Below are 20,238 nucleotides of genomic sequence, written 5' to 3' on the forward strand. Positions count from 1 at the left end.
AAAGAAAAGGAAAAGGCCTATTCTGCTCTTGGTTATGTCCAGCAGCTCTGGATTTGTGTAACAGATGGGAGTCCAGAATTTATCCCCTATAAATACAAAAGCTGAGAAGACAAATACCTAGGATCCTCACTTGGACCAGGTACTTAAACAATCTTAAAAAAAATATGGAAGTATCACAATCTATATTTTCCCTACAAAGAGGGGCAGATTTCCCTCCAGCTGCAGGAGAGTCTTTTCATAACTAGCAAGTCATAATTAGCCATTTAAAAGAATTGAGCCAATTTAGTTCTAGTCAGAATACAAAACTAAGTGCTGAAACCTGATGTGAAATGGGAGCACACACACACTCCTGACCACCATCAGAATTTATCCACATCAGCACAGCCAGCTGCTGTATCACCAAAAGTGTTATTTTAAATCCAAACTATATTATTCCATGTTTTCACTATAGCTCGTGAACAAAATTGGAAGGGGGATGGAGGAAGGACCCTTGCTACATTTGTCATAGATCTATTTATTTAATGAAGCCTTTGAGTGCTTACATCATCTGAACTATGCCCCAGAGTTTATGGTCAGAGGTGGGTATGAACCATGTTGCATGCATGGTTAGATGCCTACCTGAACATGAAGCAGTGTGTAAAAGGTATTTCCCACCCATGACAGGCTGTAGGAGCTGGGTCCTTTAGTAAGAAACACCAGCATTAATTAAGAAAGTGGAGGCACAGCTTTTAATAATTAATAGTGAAAGAGATCTTCTAAAAAGAAGGGCAGTGGATGATTGTATTGAATAATTCAGCACCATAGTCAAAGCAACAATGGCACAGTAACTTTAGATGTTAGCATTTGCAACAAAATCCAACAAAAACATTTGATACGCTGATGGTTGCTTGTGTTCAGGAAAGGGCATACATCCAAAATACACTTTTCTATCAAGTGGACAATTTCTGATAGCAGTCTTTACAATAAAATTATAAGCTCCTAGAAAAATTACACTGAATCAAATTACTTTATACTGGGTTTATGCTCTGCTAGAGTTGGGCCCAAAGGATTAGAAGGACAGCCCAGTAAAGGCAGTAGCTCCAGTCAGTAAAACCTGCATTCCCAATAGGGCAAATTAGTCACAACATTAAACCAGTTTAATTATTAGAGAAAAAAAAATCAACACATTTTTTACACTTGCTGTCACTTCACAAAGCTACAGCAGCAGGAATGTCAAGTTTAGAAACAAACAAACATAGTTTCAGCAGCTGTTGAGCATCCAGATTTAATTTGTGGTCACAAACATTGCAGAATTACATTGCAGAATTTGGACCTGTTGTCCATCTAGCAGCTGAAAGGTAGAAATACCTCAATAGAAAAGCAACAAGTCTTTGCTATTGATTGAGAAAAAACCTGTGTATTGTATTTAATTGGAGAAGTCTAGTAAAATAGCAAAGAGCATGGGAAAAGTGTTTAAAACGAAAAAGAAAAAACCTGAGTGACAGACTAGGAAAGACAAAGCGTGCTGCTGTTCAACATATCACTGCTGGCAAGGATTATTTGCCTGCTGAGGCTTCCTAAGCAGATGAAGGCCAGCCAAATTACAGAAAAAAAAATTGCTTTTGGAATTTCCTCCCTGAACTGTTTTGATGACAAGTTCCTGTTAAGGTTTGTCATGAATTCATCAGAAAATAGATGCAGCTTCCTTTGCTTGCTAGGAAATGATCATCACAAGTTCTCCTGCACCAAAACCTGAAAAAGTAAAACTACTGTAACAAAGTGAACTATGCCATGTATCCTTACACGCATCGCAAGAGAGGAACAAGCACACTTTCTCTTTGTGAAGCCCAGGAAAAAAGATAAGGAACTATCTTGGACATTAATCCCTCAACACGTGTCCACGCAGGAATAGCTGGCAGATATTAGATCTGTTGTATTTATCACAAAGCATCATTGGGCAGGCTGCAGCCCACGGGGACTGTGAAGACAGACAGGATTTCGGATGGTTGTAGTGAACCAGGACACCATTCAAACCAAGGACGAATATTTAATAAAAACTAGCTCCTGAACTAGCAGGAAATTATTGATACAGGTTTTGTAAAGCAGAATAATTGTAATTGAAAATATTTAACCCTCATACTAAGGAAATACAGAAATATGTAAGGAGGAGCAGTAGAACGATGACTTAGTAAAAATACCTTAATCAATAAAATACTTTAAAAATAGAAAAAAGAGGACAGCAGCAGTGCTGGGTTCATGGTTGAACTTGATGGCCTCTTCTAACCTAGATGAATCTATGAAGCTCCGGTAAAACTACCTGCACTCCGAATGCCTTCACGGTCTGTGCAAGTAAATGCCTGGATGTTTTGCTAGGGATTACACAGGCTATGGATTACAGGGCGCGCCGTCACCGGCCAGGCGCCGCCGCTCGTGCGGGAACAGAACGGTGCCGCGGCGGAGTCCGGCGGGCGGGGCCGAGGCCCGGGACCGTGCCGTCACAGCAGCCGGGAAGGGGGAACGGGTCTCGTGCCGTCGGCAACGGAGAAACGGGAAACAGAGGAGGGGAAACAGAAACAGAGGAGGGGAACGGGGCCGGCGGAACGGGACCCGCCCGCACAGCGCGAGCCGCCGGACAGCGGCTGACGGCGCCGACGTCACAGCCGTCATTTGCATCCATTTACCTTTGCGCCCCGCGGCGGCCAATCAGCGGGCGCCGCTCACCTGCTGCGGCCGCACCCGCGCGCGGCCGGGGGCGGGGCCGCGGCCTCCTGGCGGAGCGGCTGCCGCGCGGGGCGGCGGTGGCGGCGGAGCGATGGCGTGCGGCGGCTTCGCCTGCTCCAAGAACTGCCTCTGCGCCCTCAACCTGCTCTACACGGTGCGTGCCCGCCGCGCTCGGCCCGCCCGCGGGCTCTGCCTCGTCCCGCCGCCGGCTGGGCTGCGCCGCGCTGGGGCGGCCAGGGGAGGTGGCGGCGCTCCCCGGCGGGATGTGGCCGCGGGGTGGGGGGGTCCGCGCTGCGGCCGCCGGGCGGTCGCGGCTTCCGGCTCGGGAGGACGGGGTGGGAGGGGTGGGGAGGTGACAGCGGCGAGGCCGGGCTTTGTCACCGCGCGGACGTGGCTGCTCGGGATCAAAATCCAGGGCGGTCCCGGAGCGCTGCTCGCCCGGGGCGGCGGCTGCTGGCCCATCTCCTGGAGCGAACGGCCCCGGGGCCCGGCCCGCCGGTGCCCTTTCTCTCCGTCTCGAAAGGGCGCTGCATCAATCCAGGCGTGAAGCAGGGAGGGGTTTGTTTTGTTATTCTTCAGCCAAAGATCAGCGCCCAAATCAGTGCAGTTCGGTCAATGACGAGGCCCCCCGCACCCCCGGTGTTCCCTGGGCTGCACCAGGGAGTTACCGAGTCGGGCTGCCCGGGGTGGTGGGGACATAGGTGAGCAGGGGGAAAAAAGTAGGGTGTTAAACTGAAATAAATGACTTCGCTGGGGAGCTCCAGGCAGGTGCCTGATTTTGTTCCAGCATGTTGGAGGTCTAGTATTCAACAGAGAAGAATAAAATCTCCCATTGTGGTGTAGCTACGGGAATGTTTTTCCTCACTATCCATTTTTAAAGGGCTCAGAAATAGCAAGAAACGGGAGTAAGTGTAATGGCTTCCTCTCGCAGCATATCTGGGGAGGTAGAAGATTGTCCTCTAATATTTCAAGTTAACAACTGTGCTTGGGAGTGACTTTCAGCAGACTGAAGTTGGGGTCAGCCAGTGCTTGTGGGCAGTTGTAGCCATGCTTTTTGCTGAAGGCAAGACGGGAGAACAAGCAGGTCTAACGCTGTTCATCAGAACAAACAGTAGCTGGCCGTAACTGGACCTGATGGTGCTCATCAGGATGGAGCACGAAGGGATGTGGAAGCACCACTGCTGAAGCTAGAGTTGGTTGATTCTATATTCTTGGGTGTACAAGGTGACCCAATCCAACCCCTTTCCTCAGAAAAGAGCAAAAGAGAAACCTTTATATAGGAAAGGCTGCACTATTACTTGGTCTCTGTCCTTGGAGGAGCTTGAGGAGTGAAATATGTCCCTGAAAAAGTCTGGAGCATGCTTAGGCAGCCCAGCTGCCACTGTGAAAGTCAGCCTGGATCCCTGTGATGCCTCATGTTGTTGGGCCACACATAGCCAGAACAGAGGGGAGCAGATAGGTGTTTGGTATCTGTAGTTGAAGGGAAGTTAAGTATGTAGAGTACCATGATGGAGCTAAGTTAGAATCATAAAGTAGCTCAGGTTGAAAGGGATGCCAGAAGATTATTGTGGTCAACTTTTCCTGGGATTTTCCTGTCCCAGAAGGTGAGTTATGGGTGCATTATCCCATCCCAATTTCACTTTTCAGTTAATGCAAGACTTCTTTTGTTAATATTGCTATTATTCCTTGCGTGACAGAAGAGTGAGAGAAATCTGAACCATTCTCAGATGGATGCACAAATCTTATTGTGATGTCATGTGGACAGCAGGTTTTTTTCCTAATGACTCTGTCATTTATTTCTACAGTCATATAGCCATATATTAACCAAATGTAATGAATTTGGTAGGTCTTTTTGAGCATATCTGGCCTCAGCAAGGGTGGGTTGAACTTTTGGACTGTGGTACCTGTATAGTGTATTTACAAACTTAATCTCTGCTCTGGTGTCTCCTTGAGTAGACTTTACTTTGTGGGTGTCACTTGGTCTTCTGTCACTTGACCTGTATAGAACATATGTTTTTGCTGAAGGGAAGGAATGATGTCTTTAAATGATAGTTACAAGAATATCCAATTGTTATTGCTAGTATTGTTTATTAATTATAGACAAGTTACAAGATGTAATGCTTTTAAATCCATTGTTGGAAAAATAACACTTAAGGTGCTTAGTTTGCCTGGTGGAGTTGATGCAGTAAAATGTGTGGGCTTCTGCATTTCTTGGTTAGACAGAAACCTGAAATACAAGAGTTGGAGCAGCACAGTGAATGATGGACTTACTTTCTCCCAGCTGGAAAAAAAATACAGAAGACAATCAGAGCAATAACTTAATAATCATCTCTTTTAAATAGTGTTGACTCACTAATAAAAAGTAAGTGGTGAGAAGGGAGTAGTGGTAGTAAGAATGGATAGGTAACACTTCTTGGATATTTTTGTAGCTAGCACTGATGTGTTCTATATGACATGAATTAACCCTGAAAATTGTATATTGGAGGTTTCAGTTTGTGTTCCGCCTTTCATTAAAACACTCCAAGATAAAATATTGTATTGGAGCTTAATTTATTGTTTTTATTTTTTAGTACTGTCTTTTTTGAGTTCTTGTAGTAGTACACCAAGAAAAATATATGTCCTGGCAGTAATAAATTAGTTACTGGTTTAAGGCAAGAAACCAGAAACCCAGTAACCTAATTGCTCACTTAATGTTCTTTTCAGATGTTACTTTGCTGATGACTTTTGGTTGTTCTCCTGACTAAGTTAATGTCCTTAGGCCCTGATTCTATTTTTCAATCTATTTTATATGAGTAATTCTGGCATCTATGCTGAGTCTTGCTGACATCAGTATGGTTCCTTATGGGTAGAGGAAGAGTAGAAAAAAATAATGGAGACTATTTATTGACTCTGGGTATATGATTATGTATATTGTCAGAATGAAGACTTGCATGGAAGAGCTGAATACGAGAACCTTTAAAATACTAATTTTGGGTATCTGGCTTATTTAGTTTTTATTTAGTCAGTCATATTTACATTTCCCATCAAATGGTGAATCCGTACAAACTATTTAAAGTGCCTGTCCACAGAATTAATCCAAATTCAGGGATGTGTCTGCAGCTTAAAACTTAAGCTTCCGAGGAAGGCTTTAATGTTTGTGTTGGAGTGCAAACAGTCAATATCTTTGTTCAAATCTGATTTTTGGAGAGGAAAGGGAAGTTCCTAACTAGCAGTGAAAGGCTGAGGTGGTAGGTGAGCCACCAGATTAAATATTCCAAATTAAAAAAAAAAAAGCTAAGAGTTCATTTGGGTGGTGTGTGCTGGTTTTGTCACCCAAGCAACTACTTAATTATTGCTGCAGTAGGAAACATGAAATGTTTGTTGGCAGCATGTAAACATCTCACATTTTGATGAGCAGGCTTTATGTTTTTCTTACACCTAGAGCAGCCATTTGATTTCAGTTAAAACGTATAATACCTTTTCCATTAGAAGTGTGTATTTTTTTAGTAGCACAAAGCTTATTCCATAAATGCATCCAGACTTACTTGTAACACTAGAAAGTACCATATCAAAATAATTAATTTTATTGTGTTACTTCATTCTCTCAACCTCTTTTTTTGGTTGCCTATTAAGTGTCTCAGTTTTTGCCTTCATTTTCAAAGCATTGTGTTTGAAAGAGTGTTTGGGGCTTGTTTTGTTTTTCCTATCACTGTTTCTTGTTCTCTGGGTGCTATAATTATTGAAGGTGCATTTGGACTTTCTGCCCTCTTTATCAAACTTGTTTTCCCTGTATTATGGAAGTATGCAAAGATAAGTATAGAAATTCTCAGATTTGGACAGTGTGTGCTTGGTATCCTAGAATGATTTGGGTTGGAAGGGACCTTCAAAATAATGGTAAGTCCAACCCCTCTGCCATGGACGTGGACACCTACCACTGGACCAGGTTGTTCAACGCCTCAGCCAACCTGGCCTTGAAGATTTTAAGAGAGTTTTTAAATACTGAGGTGTTTTATAATAATGTTTGTCTTACTTTCAGAGTTCCTGATGCAGAGGAATGTTGCATCTTCCATGCAAATCTGTCTGCTTCATCTTTTTGCTGCATAGGGGAAACTTGGTTTTAGAGGCAGGGTGAACATTTGGATATTCATCAGCAAAGAGAACGTGTCTTCATGTTCTCTAATGTTTCCTGACTGGAGTAGTGGCTACGCAGAGCCAGGTACAAGCAGGCAGGAGTTAGAGAAGCACAGTTCTTGCCTCAGGTGGCAGTTTCTTTCACATTGGTGAGTGAGCCTGCAATCTCTTGAGTGCAGCTCTGCTGTGGTTTGTTTTCAGCTGTAAGAGGCAAATAACCCGCTGCTTGCCCTGTGTGACAGGCTGCTGTCAGCATTTAGCTGTGCAGCATCAAGAGTTTGCCTCAGCAGCAGCCTGTTCTGTGCTGGTCCCCCTCATTGCCACGACTGCATGCTCAGCAAATGGGATGGGTTGCCTTGGAGCCCTTTCTGTTGCTCTCAAGAACATTGGCAATATAAGCTGGTCTGTCTAGTCTTGACATGTAAATAAAACTGGTACAGAAGCTCCCAGGTATTAGTCAAGGAAGGTAATGTTGGTCATGTCCATCTTGTGGCCTTTTTGTTTTCATTGGCATTTTGGGAAGGTTTCTATGCGCACGCTTGAGAACACAGAAGAGTACAGCAAAAGTACAGGCAGATATTTAAAGATGTTTTTCTAGGGCTTGGAAAGGCCCTTGGCTATACTGTGTGTCAGTTTATAGCCAAAGTGTCAGCTTGGTGGTGGTCGGTCAGAATTGAGGCTCATGCTGGGTCCATAGACCAGCCAGGAGTGGGTTTTGGTTTTTCATTGTCTTGTGCACAGTGTGCAGTGGCATTTGGAGCTAGGAAGGCAGCCTTAGGGAAACAGCAGGAGAATGACAGGGCACAGAGGAGGAGGGTATGTGAAACATGCTGTGTTCTGATACTGCTGATCTTTTCGGCTATCCTGGTGGTGCAGGTGGGTTCTTCAAAACCAGCACAATTATTGAGAACATCTTTGAATGCCCTGTAGGAGCCTTCTAGCTTACATCATTAGTTGTGGGGTTTTGTGCTCTTGTTTTTGTGCTGAAGGAGATACCATGTGTGGAAGAAGGATCTGTGGGCTCACCAGGCTTTGTTGAAAGCATTTCATAACCTCTTAAAAAACAGTGAACAAACATGCAAGTAAAAGTAAACATTTTAGAACATAATCGTTCCTGCTGCACAGCAGAAAGCTTCCATTTCCAAAGACCAGAGAGTATTAAGCAGGGGCTAAATCTAACTGACATTTTAGTGTGTAAGTAGTTTGTTACATGGCCAATAAGGTGAATAACTCTTTACGAGGCCTGAAACTGAAAGAACAGGCTTTTGTGATAGGAGTCAGGAGTGCTGCCTTTCACGTAAATTGCTTGTTCCACACTAGGTGTCTCAAGGCTCTTCAGTAATAAGATAACTGATCACTCTCCATTTAAGTAAGTCATGTAAAAGTGGAAGATTTTGCTTTCTGTTAGAAATTCTCTGGAGGTACCCAGAGCTTTCCTTTGCTCTCAATAAAGCTGAAGTAATCCTTTAAGGAAATAAAGTTACTTACAGGTTGTGTAGCCTACAGCTGTGATAGAAACCAATTTAGCTTTGTTTTAACTTGCTGAAGGTTATGGTTACACCACTATGTACCACCTGTTGTTTTAATGTGGTTTTTTTAAATGAAGTGCCAGGAATCAGAATTTTCTTCTAGATTCTCTGTGGCTGTGCAGAAATGGTTGCTGAAGTTGAAGAGGAGAGTGGTGGATACCTCTACCTTCAGTATATATGCCACTTGACATTTAAATTTTAAAGCACCCTTAAAAGTAGTAGAATATGAACTTTAAATGCAGAAAGAGTGGTTAGGGAGGATGTATTTCATCATTTGTGTAATCTTTCTAGTTTTAGTTCCTGTTCCATATCCACCATGACAGCTATTCTGTAAACATTTCCCTTGCTGATATGAGTATAAATGCTATATAGTCTCTTTGCCTGGGAATGATAAGTCAGTAGTTTGTGAAATTTAAATTCTGAAATGTAGTTTTTACCAACTTCTGTTTGTACTGAGGCAAAAAGGAAGCAGTGGGAATACCAGCTTCTCTGTATGACTTCCTTCCTAGCCAGCAGTCCAAGCTAGCTGAAATACCAAAATGTTGCCAGTTAGTTGAGACAGCAGATTTGCTGGTGGCTTGCTTTTGTGGGTAGGAGGAAGTGGTTTAAGCATTTGAATTGTTTCTCATGGCATTGTATAGAGAAATAGGTTGTCAGTATCTTTTTTTTTCTTTTTTGTAATGTAGACTATAAACTTGCACATAAGTACAGAAGGGGTAGTCCTTGTGGAAAGAAATGCATTTTTTCCAATACAGGAATGAGGAAAATGAGCAGCTAAGTGCACTAGAGAACTTTGATTTAAAGAAGAGAGCAAATTAAGAGATTTGCCAGAGAAACTGTTATTTTTGGAACATCTGTGAAGTTCAAATGTGTGTATATATATGTATATAAAAAAAGGGAAGTTGCCTAAATTGGAGTCTGATCTCTTCCACTGATCTTGAACTGAAGTCTTCCCTAAATTTTTCCCTATACAGATACTGACATTGGAGTAATGTTTTGTCTACTTGACAGCATGCTTGATTTTTTTAAAAATATTTTTTACTCCAAAATAGAAATGCTCTTATCTCATAGGGAAAACATTGGTCTTCACTTAGGATTTGTGCTACCTAAAGGTTTGTTCTGGTAAAGCATTTACTTAATTTCAAAATTACTAGTTTATATATTTACTTAATCTAAGCCTGTATTTGTGTGTGTGCCTTTTAAGTAAAGTAGCTAGGGCTTGAATTGGTGGAGAAGATAATATATAGTAAGTGAAGATATTAAATACAAAATACTGTCACCCGTTCACATGTATACACTTTCCACAGCTTTGTATTGTTTTTCTGGTTTGTGGGCAGTGTGTGCTTATGGCATCATTCTGTACTCAAATTACTCCAGTTCAAGGTTATTACAAATTCTTTGCTTGTAATGCTTGTTGGCTTTTATGTGAACATGCCTTAAGTGAATGTGACCTTTTAAATCACTCTTGAGAACAAGACTTGTGCTCGTGTTTTTAAGTACTTCTGAAGAGTCATCTGTTGCTCTTTTTTTGAGAGACTTTCTTACTGCTTGTAAGAAAGTGTTTTGCTGATAGACAGTTTAGAAGCTATGTAGTGAGCTAGATGGTGCAGAAAAGTCCTTCCTTGGTCAGTGCTAAATCCATCTCTTAGTTACCTGTTAAGACTTTGATTTTTGGTGTGGAGAGAGTGGCATGGTCAAAGCGCTGGCTGTAAAGTTTGGTTGGAAAGCATTTTTGGGGCTAATCAATCCAGGCGCCTGCTCAGAGTGGGATTATGGATGACAGTAGCTTGCTGTCTGTGGCTTGGTCTGTGGGGTCTTGGAAAACCCTGAGATCATCACCAAACCACCTTGCAGATGCATTTTCCAATGTCCAGTCTGAACCTCCCAAGCTGTTACTTGTGATACCCAGAAGAGTTTGCCCATGTTTATGCAATGTGCCTTCAGCTTTAGTTAGTATGTGATTATCCCTGGACAGCCTCTTTGTCACACTAAAGAAACCCAGATCCATCACCTCTTCTCAAACCTCACGTTCTCAAGGCTCCATGCCATTTTACTGACTCTGGTACCAGGTTCTCAAATTCCTTTTCCACCTGGGGGACTTGAAATACAACACAGTGTTTTGAGCTTCAGTCTCACCAGCATTGTGTTTCCTTTGGTTGCACTCCTCTTGGCTTTCCCTGTTTACAGTGAGAACTGACACCTGGCTTGTATTCAACCTGACAAATAGTTTGATCTCCATATCTATCTCAGTAAGGCTGTTGTTTAACTGGTCCCATCATAGGCTTCATTGAAGCACCCAGGAGCACAGTTTTTCCACTTTGCAAGGTTCCAATGGTTGACTTATTCCTCAGGTTTATGAAGGTATATCTGAGTTAGATCTCTTTTTGGGAAGTCAACCACTCTTCCTTGTTTAGTATCATCCACAGATTTTTTGAGGATTCATTTTGTGTTATAATCAGGTTGTTGATGAAGATACTGTGTGATATTGGCTCCAGTATCAGTATCCAGTATCCTTTGTGGTGGTGCTTACCTGCTGATGCTTATCAGCTGGATGCTGAGCCATCAGTTACTGCCCTTCAAGTTCAGCAGTCTGGCCTTTGGCCATTCAGTTTAACAGGCCATTTCTCCAAGCCTTCGGTGGGAAACTGGATTAGCCCTAATCACTAAATCTCGACTTTGATTTTGGATATTTCTGGTGCATACATCAGGCAGATATTTGAAGTATTACTAAGTTAAGCTTGCTTTTTGTACATAAATTTGTATAGGTAAAATGAAGTTTCACAGATGACTCAGTCTTCCAAGGATGACACTGTTTACTTCGGGAGACTTCTGCTGCTGTGAAATGTGGTCTCAGTTAAATAAAATGTGACATTCAGAAGTTCTGTAGAGAGTCCGTTCTTTATTTAACAGAAATAGAAACACATGGCCTTTTTGCATGTAGATAAAGCTTGTGTGTTTAGAATGTTCATGTTATTCATTTGAAGTGGTTAGGGTCACTAATTTTGTTTCGAGGACATTATACTATAAAGCCATAACAGCTTCAATTTTAGAAATACTGCATTTAAATTTTTTCATCTAAAAACACTGGAATAAGCACCATTAAGTGGTCATTTCTAGTGGCTAAACAGTACATAACACTATGAGCCTTGCATTGTTTTACAGATTTGTAAATCTTCTCAAAACAGCTTGAGTTATTTTTCCTTTTTGTAGTAGTGTGCATTTACTTTAGTTTTTGGCATTTTAGCACTAAAAAACTAAATAGAGTTATTCCTCTCATTCAGATAGTCCGTGCCAAACCTGAATATGAAGGAATAATGGTAATTTCATCTTTCAATAAACATGTGGAGGAGAGAGAAACTTAAAACTAAATCAGTTTCTGGAGTGGTTAGTAAAGCTGTAGTCTCCATTTCAGTTTTGAAAGAGAGTCAATTTTCCATGATTTCAAGTGGCAAGATACTAGTAGCCTGTAATGATTTTGATCCAGATGATGGATCTGTCTGATTGGATACAGCATTTTCATAGTTTGTCAGCCAGGGCCCAGTAGCATGGATCTGTGATCCCACTGAATTTCCAGATGTTTTGAGGAATTGGACAGTGGACAACTTCGTCAAGTGAAAGAAAACAGACCCTTAATATTACAGAGGTAACACTTAAAAATGAGATTGATAATCTAAAACCTGAATGTGATCAAATGGGAAACTAAACTATCTTCTGTTATTTCCTGAATATCTGGAGTTCAATAATGGGTTTAAAATCCAGGGAGGATTTTTTTTCCCCACTTGATTGAAAACTAGACCTTTTGTAGATTCAACATGTGCCTGTTTCTACCAGAAAAGCTTTTTGTGCCGGGATGTCAGGACACTTCTAGCATCATGCAACTAATTTTATGCATATATCATCAGATTTATGTAAGATGAGATAAGTAATGGCAGTAAGAAAAAACTGGTACCCTGCAACTCACAGACTGTGTTTATCCAGTAGGTCTTAGAGGCACAGATTTTGTCTCTTGTTTTGATTTCAGCATTTTGAGAACAAACTAATTTCATCTAATGCTTTTGGACCTCTTACGAAATGAGCGAAGAGAACACACATTTTGGTATCCTGGAGGCAAATTGGTGAAAGATTTGCCCTCAGACAGAAAAGTATTGGTGAAAATCATTAGAAACAAAGTTTCATCTGCTCTTCTTTATGAAATAAATTAAAATTTGTCATAGCTTGTGAGATATTTTTTTTTAAAGACCTGTGTACTGGCAGTGTGAGGTCAGGGTTAGAAGCTGATGCAGAGCCTGGGATGACAGACAGCACTTTTTGATTGGAAATTGGGCTATGGTGTTTCTTTCATTATTTGCTTCTGATACTTACATGGAAAAATAAATCTTTCCAGTGGAATGAGACAGTAAAATAAAGTGAATGGGCATGGATTAGAAAAGGTAGATGTTGAAATAAACTGTCTGATTAGCAAGGCTAATTTTTAATGTACTGATATCAGGAAATTTATAGCCTTGTGCAGCAGGGATTTAGAAAATTTGTTGGTGTTAGAGCCAAAGTGTTTTATTTTGTTTTTTCTTCAATCCTCTCTGTAAATTTCATTCATTACACCTTCGTCTGCTTTTTTGGTTTTAAATAAATGTGATTATTTAGGCTTTTTGTTAAAGAGAAACAAAGACAAATGTGAAATCATCCTAGAACTGCTGGTATTGAACAATTCCTTTGAATTTCATATCTTTTTTTGTCTCTTTATGTGTTAAGAGAGAAGTGAAGGTATGACAAATATCCTGCTTTTCTTGCAGGCTCCTAAATTTCTTGTGTGGATTACTGGCTTTTGGTAAAAAGGTTTTTAAGATGTATTCGTATGTGAACACACAAAAAAAAAATCCACCTGCAGTGTTTTGATCTTGATGAGCATATCTAGTGTTTTATTAGCTGTCTTGATTTTATCTTAGATTTCCATGTTTCAAAAGTTGAATTACATAGATTAGTCCTCTAGAACGTACTTAAATGGAAAAAATATACAAATGTATTTGGCATTAAAACCAACAAGAATTCCCAGCTATATAGGGTAAGTATACTAAAATGATAAGTTGGAAATTACCTTTTTTTTTTTTTTAATCTTTCTTGTCTCTGAGTAAGCAGTAAAATGTCATGATAATGTGCCTTGTTTGAATGGAAATGGTGAGCAAGTGTAAGTGCAAGCTCTATACCTGCTGTTGAACAAAGCCAAGAAGTTGGACTAGACTAAGTGCCTACTGTTTTATATTTTTGGTTTGGATTTTTTTTTAATAGGTATACAGCTTGGTATTTTTTGGTGAGATTAGAGTTTTGGAAAGTTAAAACTTGCATGTTGAATTGGTGTCATTTAACAGAAAATGTAATGAGTGATGTTACACATAGGTCTGTTTCAAACCAGAGAGTCTTGGGCGTCTTGTGCCTTGGACGTCTGGGTTGGCTTTGTCTGCTGCTTCTCTCCTGCTGGACTTCATTACAGATTTCTCTGCAGCATTTCATGTTGGAATTGCTTTTTCTCAAGGTTATGTTTTTTTGGTGTGGAAACAGGAAAGGCTGGAGCTTCCTGCCTATATAAACAATAAATCTCTATGAAGTAACTGGGACAGATTCCTGCCTGCCTTCCCTGAATACCATGTTTAAAAAGAAGGAAACAAGTGTTTTTGGGTATCAAAATGGGATTCACCTAATAGTGGAGCTATTTTCTTGAAGAAATATGCAGAGGATACAGGATGCCTTTTTTGTTTTACTGCATAATTGCAGACCAGAAATTGAAATTCAGATCCGAAATGTATTTTTGTGTGACCATGTTAACTGTTGCATTACATGTTCAAATATGTAGAAACTACTTTAATGAATTAATACAGCTTTAACTGTAATTAACTACTGAATTAATTACAGTAAGTTATGGCAAAGTGGCCTTTTTTACATGTTCAGAGCTGTGCAGCTCTGAAAATATATTCTATTTTCTTTAAATGCACAGCTAGAGTTTCACAAAACATCAGAAATTTTTGTTGTTATTCCACTCTGAATTAAAGCTGATTATTTTTAGCTTATTTGTCAATTTTGTTATGATCTACAGTTCAGTCTCTAGTCTGTCATTGATAGTACAGCATGGCTTGACTTTCAGGTAGTTTAGTTGTAACAGTTCCACAGTGACAGTGTGGAAGAATATGTTAAGCCTCAAAACATCTGCAGTTGAAATTACCTATACAGTGATGTGAAGGATTGGTTTGTTTAGGGTTGTATTTCTTCTCTTTGCACCAGAAAGGAAAACTGTACCTTTCTAAAAACAACTTTAATGTAAAAAAATTATTTGTGTGTGAGTCTGTTTTAATATGCAGTCTAACTTTGTGTTTTCTCTTCCCTCCAGCTGGTGAGCCTGCTGCTGATCGGAATTGCAGCATGGGGAATTGGCTTTGGCCTCATCTCTAGTTTCAGAGTTGTTGGAGTGGTAATTGCAGTAGGAGTCTTCCTCTTCTTTATTGCCTTAGTGGGATTGATTGGTGCGGTGAAACATCATCAAGTATTGCTATTCTTTGTATCCTTCTGATGCATTACATTGATTGCAGCCTGGTTCCAGCCATGTAAACAACCTCCTCTGTCAGCTGAGTGCTGGAGGAGGTGCTTCAGAAACAGGACAGAAATTCATAATCTTACTTTAGTCAAGTGCAGTCAAAATTAGACTTCCTTCCCATTTAACTTCATTTCAGTTTCCTTTTTCCCCTCCATTGTTTGTGCTCTCAAGATAGAAGTATTCACGTCTCTTTTTAAAAATAAGACTATTTTAATTCTTTGAGAGCTTTTTATGATAAAGTGGTTTTTCACTGTGTCACAGGTGCCTCTTACTGTATGCTCAGCCCTACACGGAGCTAATGTAGGTGAACTATTAATGTTTAACTTTCGTGGTCTGTGAATAAGAACTGACCTCCCCTTTACAAACAGCTTAATTGTGTGAAGTATCCACCTCTGAACACAGCAGCCAAATTCTGAAAGTACTCCCCAACTTTCAAAACATGATCTTTAGTATCAAACTCTATTCTTTTTGTTTTATACCATTTTCAGATGTAGAAGTGTGTGAGGTTGTGTTCGAAGAGCAAATTCTTACCTTTTTTTTAAATATTTAATCTATGGTAACGCTATTTTTGTAGTTAGTTACAATACTCTGCCATTGGAAAAAAGTAATCTGAATATGCAATACCCAGAAAAATATTTTCTCTACTACTTTATTTAAGTGAAGTATATTGAAATTACTTGGGTCCCTAAAGTTGGAGAAAATGGCTGGAGAGTTTTCTCTCAAAGCTCCTTTTGTTAACCTCTCTTCTCATATTTTCTTGCTAGGCAAGAAATACCTAACCCGGAAATACCAGCTTTGTATAGTAGTAGCCAAAAAGAGATAATACATGATGATTTGGTTTTGAGAACATTATTTACACACATCCAGTGAACACATCCAGTCAGAATTTGCTTCAATAGTTCTTTTATTTTAAAGGACTTACTGTTACCCAGTAAAATAAGGAATGCCATTAGGTGTATATGTTATAAAAGCAAAATTAATTTGAGAGGATATCCTTAACTATTGATTGTTTCCAGTACATGATTATTCTTCTGCTAGTCTTTATTGTCCAGTTTTCTGTCTCCTGTGCGTGTTTGGCACTAAATGAGGAACAGCAGGTAAGAAAAGTTTCCTGACTTCTCAGTTAATCTATAGCATAACACTATAAATATAAATGTACACAGGCACATGTATTTGTATTTAGTCCTCCATAAAATGGGGGAGCATATTTTAAGAAAATCAGCATTGTCCTATTTATTAAAGACTAGACCTTGATCAGTGCTTGGCTCTAGTAGCTAGAAAGAAATACATTTGGGTCCTAAATTAATTTTTTTAAAATTTATTTGTTTTTAAACTTCCTTTCTAGGTTTATGGTCACAGGTGTAGCGGTATGATATCTTGAATGTATCTTGTATTCAGCAATTTCAGATAAGGTGATGAAATAAACAGTAATCATGGTGTAAATTTGATAAAGTCACTGAATTGTTCTTGCATAACTGGTCATAACTACATTAGGCAGTTATGTGTGAAAGTACAACAGTCTACTATGTGGAATGGAGACCAGTTCTTACTGCATAAGAAGGGGGTAAGGGCACACTGACTAAATAATTGTATGGGTGTTTTTTGTGCATAGCCTGGGCAATCACAGCTAGATTAGTGACATGTCCCTTTACTAGTGATCTTGGGTTAAGCAAAAATAAAGGAAGGAAAGGAATTATATCCGTGAATGTGTTGCTGTTAGGTGCTGTTGTTTCATTAGCTACACAGCCTCTTTGGACACTCCAGTCATTCTTAAGTACATTGATATTCTCCTGTTAAGCATCAAGATCTGAAGGCTTCAGTTAGGGCATTATCAACTTGATTTTGTATATTGGCTTGCAGTGTAAAAGAGTTCAGTTAATGTAATTTTTATTTGCTTATGGCTTCTAGAGTGAACTCCTAGAGGTGGGATGGAGTAACACCAACAGCGCAAGAACAGATATCGAGAGAAATCTGAATTGTTGTGGATTCAGAGTATTTTACGCGAATGAAACCTGCGCCGCTGTAAGTTCCTCAAGTGTGAAAATCCATCACTTTTTCACACTGCCTTTGTCCAAAAATGTTTTCATAGTTTCAGAAAGCAGCATTTTAACAGGTGTGTAAAGTACCTGTTACAGTGATACTGAGCTTTGCTCTTAACTTACTGGAAAGACAATTACAGGCCCCCCTGCAAAGTTTGTACTCCATTGTCATTGATGTATACGTCCTCTCTTGGAGTCCTTTAAAACTGCTGGAGTTTTGTCCCTGGGTAGCAGTCTTTCCTAGAGCAAACTAGATGCTTTCAAACAACCAAGTGTCATTCAGCAAATGGAAAGCGATTCTCTGTGTCTGCTGCAGGATTGTCTTAGAACTCTCCACTGTAGACCATGTGCACCGATAATGGAAGAATATTCTGGAATGGTGCTGAGATTTGTCGGAGGGATAGGACTCTTCTTCAGTTTCACAGAGGTGAGTGGGTGGTTGGAAAATTGAGTGCTTTTTCCCCACTTTTAAAGCTTTGTTTTGTGAAACACAGTTTTAGAGGGTTTATTGTAGGAAACCTCAGTCCAGTCTCAGGAGTTAAATAATAAAGTAGACCAAATTTTTCAAAGCTATGAGCTTGCTTAAGGCTGTTGGAAGACTTTTCTTGCAATTTTGTTATTTAGACAACAAACATCAGCATTAAAATGTGGTGCTGCGAAGTTCAGGCTTTTCAGAAAGTTAGCTATTCGAGTGTACCATCCTCCAACAGTAATAAAAAGTGTGCTGTTACTTTACCTTGTTCCCTCTTCTTCCCACCTATTGCCCACTCCAGCACACTTAAGGTCTTTGAGGGGTTTTTTTGGTGCCACCTGTAGTGCAAAGATAGTTGCATGAGGAGTGAACTGTATTTTAAACACTAGGTTAAAATTAAAAAGGTCTTTTGGCCCTTTGCTTTAGTACCATGAGATGCATAACTTGCTTTATTGATTGGAGTATAAAGTCATCAGAGCAGGTATTTTCTAATCCCAAAGCAGAGCATGTGAAAATGCTCTTCCTGCCTCTTAGTGCAGTTTTTAGAAGGTTCGTACATATGACAGCAACCAGAGAGATGCGGCAACTTAAACAGAATGGAGCTGACCTCAACCATTTCAGCTAAGAATGTGAAGGTGCTGGGAGTGGGGAAGGTAGCTGGGGGAATGGCAAGATTTGAAAATGCACAAGAATTTTCAAGCTGTATAGTCAATAAAATGAAACTATTTGGAGGATTTTTTTATTATTCTACTGAAAGCACCTTTATTTGGGAAGGGGAGAAGAATAATTTAACTTTTGTTATAACAGTGGGAAAAATTTTATTGCATTTTGAATATGGATTTGGCTTTTGTTTGTAGTTTTGTGAGTTTTCTTTTGTTTTTCTCTCTGTTGCTAGGTTATGATTTTTCTCAGAAGAGCGTTCTCTTAATTTTTCTAATTAAGAAAGGTGGAATGCGGTTGTACAATTTTAGCAACAGTAAAATATCCTAAACTTGTATACTGGAAATTCATTGTCATGATTATATGTTTAAAACAAATTTTGTAAAACTAGGATTGGGATGGAGGCCCTCTGTTTAATAATATATTTGGTTTTTATTTTCAGATTCTGGGAGTCTGGCTGACTTACAGATACAGGAACCAAAAGGATCCCCGTGCAAACCCTAGTGCATTTATTTGATAAGTTTGTAAAGGACTAAATCTTCTCTCTGCACCCTCTACTTAAAAATACTGATTCTCCATAGTTTGGTATTTCTCCATAATAGGTATTCTACATGTACCTAAAATAAAACTCAAGTCCTGTAAGAAATTTCTGTAAGCAAGGTGTAGTTTTCATATTTAATTTCTACTATTTTTCTTCTAAGAATCTCTATCTTAAAGTAGATGGGTGCACTCAGTAGCTGGGAGAGTTGAACTGCTGGTTAAGACTTTGTTAATTGATGTGGTGAACTCTATACAATGAATTTTATAGCGCTACTGGGTTATCTGATGTAAAAAAACCCAAACAACCCAGAGGTATTTTCTGCTGTATTCATTGATTACAAAAATTCACATGAATTCTCATTAAAATGATACAAATTTATGGTGGATGGTTGGGTATGATTTACATAGGTTTTAGGATGTACTCTAGTAAATTTTTTTGTCTCCCACTTTCCTGTTAAGGTAAAAATAGAAGCTAGAGATGTTATTTTCTGTAGTGCACATAAGTGTATGTTAATGACTACTGTAGTCTTCACCCCTCCCTTTCCCTGTTTGTTTTAGTTTTCTGGTAGCTTTTGAATTTTGTTGAGAATAAAAGCAATGTTAATGAATATTGTCATTATGAGAACAATGAATGAAGAAAACCAGGAGAATGTAATCTGCAGCTGATTAACTTGAAACTTTTTTCCCTTGAAAAGTGAATGAGGTTTGGTATTTGCACAATCAGTGTCTGTCATCTCTGATGTAAGAAACTTGATGTCTGGAAAGTTGTTGTACAGCTATTTTTTTTAGATGGTGTAAAGTCATTGTTGTAATAACTCAGCAGTGTATATTTCTGTGTCATCCAGATAACAGTCTTGATTTAATGAGAAATTGAATGACATGTAAAAAAAAAAAAAAGAAAAACAGCAACAAAAAATTTAGTTTTCAGTAGTTTGTTTTCTGAAAACAAAGAATTCAAGTTAGAATGGTATGATATCTATATAGAAAGTATTGTCTGAGCTGAAGGAAAGCATGGGTCCCTCTTGCTGCCTATAAAACAAGTGTTGCATCAGCTGAAACAGCAGACATATACCCAACAGCATAGCCAAGGTGCATAATGTTCCATTTGTTTCTAATCATACTAAATTGCACATCTGCACTGCACCTTTTCTTCATTCATTCTTCACTCACTTGCTGTTGCTGGCAGGGTAGGCAGTTGCGGTAGCCTGAAAGACAAGTCTACAGGAAGAAAAGGGGAAAAGTATTAGGGGCCTCTGCCAAGGAGTACGGCATCTGAGCAAGGTGAAAAGGAAGTCTGGAAGCAGAGACAGATGCTCATAGAGTCACCCTTTACTAGAGAGATCCCTCCTTAGTCCTGCAGAGGAGGTGAAAAGAAATTGAAACATGTCCATCAAAGCACTTTCAGACTTCATGGGCTGAGTGCTCCTGGAGAAGGAATTATCTTGACGTTTTGAAAGAGAAGAGCAGAAACTGAAAGCAGAGGGCTGTCATGAACTTGCTACAGAACTCCATCTCTTTAGCTGTAGCTGAGGTTTCAGCATCTGTGTTCAGCACCTTCTGGAGCTGCTCTGGGAGCTGCTGTGCCTGCCCAGCTGCTGTGTCTGGCTC

The 20,238-nt window shown here is 39.7% G+C and overlaps 1 protein-coding gene across 1 annotated transcript; it reads left to right on the top strand.

Annotated features, from left to right (window-relative positions):
* The first annotated feature begins 2,733 nt into the window (after positions 1 to 2,733).
* Positions 2,734 to 19,238, top strand: TSPAN13 (tetraspanin 13). The gene is made up of 6 exons (XM_066318308.1): positions 2,734 to 2,854; positions 14,716 to 14,883; positions 15,936 to 16,016; positions 16,828 to 16,941; positions 17,275 to 17,385; positions 18,533 to 19,238. Exons 1-6 carry the CDS (start codon positions 2,792 to 2,794, stop codon positions 18,605 to 18,607), a joined length of 612 nt encoding a protein of 203 aa, XP_066174405.1. The 5' UTR covers positions 2,734 to 2,791; the 3' UTR covers positions 18,608 to 19,238.
* Positions 19,239 to 20,238: the final 1,000 nt, after the last annotated feature.

Source organism: Sylvia atricapilla, chromosome 1 (assembly GCF_009819655.1).
Source record: "Sylvia atricapilla isolate bSylAtr1 chromosome 1, bSylAtr1.pri, whole genome shotgun sequence".
NCBI lineage: Eukaryota > Metazoa > Chordata > Aves > Passeriformes > Sylviidae > Sylvia > Sylvia atricapilla.